This window comes from Fulmarus glacialis, unplaced genomic scaffold (assembly GCF_000690835.1).
Source record: "Fulmarus glacialis isolate BGI_N327 unplaced genomic scaffold, ASM69083v1 scaffold20551, whole genome shotgun sequence".
In the NCBI taxonomy this organism is placed as follows: Eukaryota; Metazoa; Chordata; class Aves; order Procellariiformes; family Procellariidae; genus Fulmarus; species Fulmarus glacialis.
Window position 1 is genome coordinate 34,276 of NW_009193657.1, and position 4,299 is coordinate 38,574.

The 4,299-nt window shown below is 59.8% G+C and overlaps 1 protein-coding gene across 1 annotated transcript in view; it reads right to left on the reverse strand.

Annotated features, from left to right (window-relative positions):
• The window catches only part of TMEM120A (transmembrane protein 120A), a 6,573-nt gene extending 2,515 nt beyond the window's left edge, over positions 1 to 4,058 (reverse strand). Inside the window, exons 1-7 of the mRNA XM_009587538.1 lie at positions 4,038 to 4,058; positions 3,247 to 3,365; positions 2,619 to 2,735; positions 2,045 to 2,104; positions 1,208 to 1,303; positions 816 to 905; positions 331 to 396 (exon numbers count right to left, since the gene is read on the reverse strand). Of these exons, the coding sequence (XP_009585833.1) occupies positions 331 to 396; positions 816 to 905; positions 1,208 to 1,303; positions 2,045 to 2,104; positions 2,619 to 2,735; positions 3,247 to 3,365; positions 4,038 to 4,058 (569 nt within the window). The remainder of the gene's footprint in view (positions 1 to 330; positions 397 to 815; positions 906 to 1,207; positions 1,304 to 2,044; positions 2,105 to 2,618; positions 2,736 to 3,246; positions 3,366 to 4,037) is intronic.
• Between the last annotated feature and the right edge of the window lie 241 nt (positions 4,059 to 4,299).

Here is a 4,299-nt window from a genome sequence, read left to right on the forward strand (position 1 = left end):
GGTAACGGCACTCTGCCTCGCCCGGCTCCCACCAAAGCAGAGGGGTTTGAGACAGCCCTTCCACAAGAATTGCAACGCAGGGGATCGTGTTTCCCCAGCCTAGGGACCCTGCCGGCGCTGCCTGCCGCGCAAAGGTGCTGACGGCTGCTTTTGTTTAGGGTGCTTGGGACTGGAGAGGAACGTGCGGGGTTGACTGTTAGACCACAACATCCACAGAGCAGCAAGACTACAGCCACGGGTTAGGGCAGCGAAGGCCCCTTCGTCTGAGCTGGCCACAGCCCAAGCAGGCCGGCGTCTCTACAGCCAAGAGACGGGGGGACGCAGACTTACCACGTCAGCATGACACCTGAGAGGAAGGTGGAGACGTAGTGATGGAAAACCCACCAGCCTTTGATTCTGGAAGGCAGACACAGAGAAGGGACGTCAGGTCTTGAGCACGAATCAAGACCCAAGCACGCACCAGGAGAGCAGCGGCAGCCCAGCGCCAGCCGCCCTCCAGCTCCCAGGGCAAGGTGAGGAGCAGGGCTGGTTACGAAATGGCCGTGCGTGGAGCAGGACCCAGCGCCTGTGCTCCAGGCGGCACCCAAGGGCCGCAGCCACTCCAACTGCTGCTCCACCTTCCCGCGCTGCCTCCACACAGGGAGTTTCTCCTGCCCTACTCCTACAGCTTGTTACCAGGGTTTGCTACACACCCCGAGTAGGAGGGAGCTGCTCCCTTGGGAAGCGCAGAGCTACGTGATGGTTCCCAACTCCCCGGCCTTGCAGAGAAGGAGCAACTCGCTGCACGCCCCCCTCCTTGAGCCCAAGGGACTCACTTGGATCCGTTGTTGATCAAGATGCTCTCCCGGATGGTGAGGGTGCAGTAGTACCACACCAGGACGAAGTTAAAGACAGCATCTGTCACCCTGGTGGGAAACAAAGCAGGACGTAAAGGCGGCAGCAGTGCTGCTGCCCGTGCACTTGGGGGCACAAGCACCAAGACAGCTATTGCTGCAGGATGTCCAACCACCCTGCGGGCAGGGAGACCTGCTTCTCCACCATCCAACATAGCCACAGCGAGACCGCAGCAGCCACAAAAGCCACCCCACCTCCAGGGCAGTGGTCAGATCCTTTGTCAGGATCTCCTGTTCAGCTCTGGACCTTTCAGGACAGGAGGACACAGGGGCTCTTGGAGGAGATCTCTGCCCGGCATCCAAGCCAGACTCACCTGGAGTTGAGGAGGAACCGACAGGAGGAGGACACGATGAGTAAGATGATGGTGAGGTAGAGCTTGAACTTCTCATACTCATCTTTATATGCAAACCTGCAGGGAAGCACAAGGACATGCTTGGAGCAAGGTGGCTGCTAGAAGTCTCTGTCTTCCCATCCCACCTGCCTGGAAAAAAGTGATGCTCTGTTGGGAACCTGTGGGACATGCTCAGGAAAAAACCTCGTCCCCTGGGTATTTCTGAGAGGAGAGCACACCAGGCTGCTCTCACACGGGTGAGACAGCTTCAGGTCACCCCCCAACCATGCCCACCTGGCGGGTGACCCAGAGGGCTCTGGGAAGCTGGGCAGGTTGGCGTCTGCTCAGCTCTTCAAGGGGAGGCCTGGGGAACTGAGCGAGGGGGACGCGGGCTCCCGGCTGGGCACCTCTGGCATTAGTATCCCAGCATGTGGGGGACTCTCGTGGGCCAAAATCAGCCATTGGTGTTTCCCAAGGGAAGAGGACGGGGGGGCTCGCCAGTGGCTGCACAAGTCTGTCTCTCCTGGAAGTCCCTAACACGGGGGAAACCCAGACACAGCTTTGGTGGAGGATCCTATTTAGCTTGTCAGAGCTAACGGTCCGTCCCAGCCTGGTGGCAGGAGCGTAAGGGGGAGTCAAGGACTCAGCTGATTCTGGGAAAGGAAGCAGGGGACAGCCCAGGGACCCGCACCAGGCGGGTCAAGCCAGCCACGTGTCTGCACGTGCGGCAGCTCAGCCCGGGAAGAGCTGTAGTTTCCTGGTGACAAGGGGATCCCAAGCCAGGCAAAGCACAGGGCAGCAGCGACGAGAGGGCCGTACTTGGCCTGCTTGCTGAGCAGCGTGACGTTCACGTTCCCGAGCACCAGACTCAGGTACAACCTGGGGAGAGAGCAGAGGCGTTAGGACGCGTGCATGCCCGGGAGCCGGCAGCGCTGCTGCGGAGGCAAGGCAGAGCCATCCCCTCTCGTGCCACCGCTGAGGCCGTGGGGCCGGGAACGAGCCCCCAGCTGTTTTCCACTCGGAGCTGCCAGGCAGCGTGACTGGCACCAACGCTCTGGCATCTCCTCCCAAGGGCAGGGGGACAGGCGGCTGGGCAAACACCCCACCTCCCGCAGGCACCGGGGTGTTCGCTGGGGCTCCCCCCCCACACCCGGCCGCTGTTCAAGGGCAGGTGAAGGCCACGGGCAGGCAGAGGAGCGAGCAGGACGAGGGCAGCGCTGCAGACGCTCAGCCTGGCTCCTGCCCAGGCGTCCTCCGGGGAGCCCGAGCAGGGCAGCGTGAGTGTGACACTGCTGGCAGCAGGGTGACAGCAGGTTTGTGCCTTGCAGCGTTACAGCCACAGGGAGGCGGAGGGAGGACCTGGTGTTTCACCCGGAGAGGAGGCGCCTCTTACCCGTTCTTCTTTGGCAGATAGGCCTCCATCTCAAAGAAAACGTTCTGCCTCTCTTTTATTAGGCTCTGGGTCTCTTGGATGGACGGCTCCTGTTCGGGTCTCATGTGGGCTTTGCATCTGGGGAGGAAACACAGGCGCTGGCATCAGGATAGCCGCCGCAACCCAATCAGCATGTGCTGGCCGTTGGTAGAGGACGGTACAAGGACACCCCAAGGACAGGGAAGATGGACTGGAGGCAAGTCCACGACTCCATCTGCAGGGTGAGCTCCTCTGTCAGGCTGGGATGTTGCTCAAGAAAAGGAAGCAGGAACGAGAGCGAGGTGAGGCCAGACGGCTCTTCTCCTCAAGGAAGGATAGAGAAGAGCTTTGTGCAGGATGGGGGGCAGTTCAAGTTACCTGCAAAGCCCTTGCAAGCTCTGAACTGCAAACAAGGCTCGAATCGGGGCAGAGGAAAGGGAAGGTGAGGAAGATCTGCCTGGGTGAGTCCAGACCTCCACAGCACTTTGCCATCAGTGAGGCTGCAGCAAGGTTTGTATTGGAGACAGAGCTGTGAGATGAGTTCAATAGCCCCGTCCTGGCTGCTCTCCCCTCCTGTCCTGCCCTGTGCCGTCACAGGACACCAACTTACTTTTTGAGGGACAACGACAGCTCCTTCAGCCGCTTCTTCTGCCGTGCGATGGAGCTGGAGATCCCATCCTGGAGCTTGGTTAGCTCCTCAAGTTTCTGCTTGTACAGCTTGTGATTATCCTGGGAAGGAGATACCAGCATGCATTACAGCTGCCTGCCCAGCCGCCCTTGTCCTTGGGTCCCCTGTGGGGGCATCTGTTGATGCATCCATTAAAAACTGTCCCTAACTTCACCTGCACAGCAGGCTGGGTAAGACAAGAGGTGGGTGCAGAAGGCCAGGCGTGTTTGGGGACAGCCTGCAGCCGTCCCTGCTTCCATGGGGGCAGAAGCAGCCGCTGGGGACGTCCATCCCCAATCCCAAGGAAGTTATCTACAGGTGCAGTCTGGTCTTGCCCTTGCACATGGCTTGTGTCCAGCCTCCCTCCAGCTGCGGGCTGTGAAAGTCCAGCTGGGAACACAGTCTCGCTCCGGGGATGCTCCCATGGTTGGGAAACCATTGACTGTGGCACAGGGAATAGGAAAGACTTGGGGGAAAAAAACACTGCTGGGGCCAGGGCTGCAGCCGAGGGCCACAGCCACCTGGGAGCAGTGGCTTTGACCGCTGGGACGGGACAAGCAGCTCTCTCTGCCCAGAGGTTTGTGCAGCCCCAAGTTGGGGCTCTGGGGCTCCATCCCGAGCACCCCCCAGGGAAGCTGGAAGGAGCCCGTCAATGAGCAGGACAAAGGGGACGGACTTGCAGCAGGACTGCGGCCAACTGCCTGGCTCCTCGTGTGGCGGTAACCCAACCGCACCTGGGTAAGGCTAGATGCCATTCTTCCGCTATATTTAGAAAGGAAAGGAGAGAGCGTGCTGGATCAATGCTCCTTCTTGTCCAGGTCAGCTGGAAAACAGCCTCACCTTGACCAGGGGCAGCCTGAATGCCACCTCCACCAGGGAATTAAATGCTCCTCTCAACAACCCTTGGACTAGACCTTGAGGCACACGTTTTAGCCTCCGCAGCTCTTATCGCGCACTTTATCAGCAGATCTCAAAGCTGTTCCCAAAGGAGAAAGG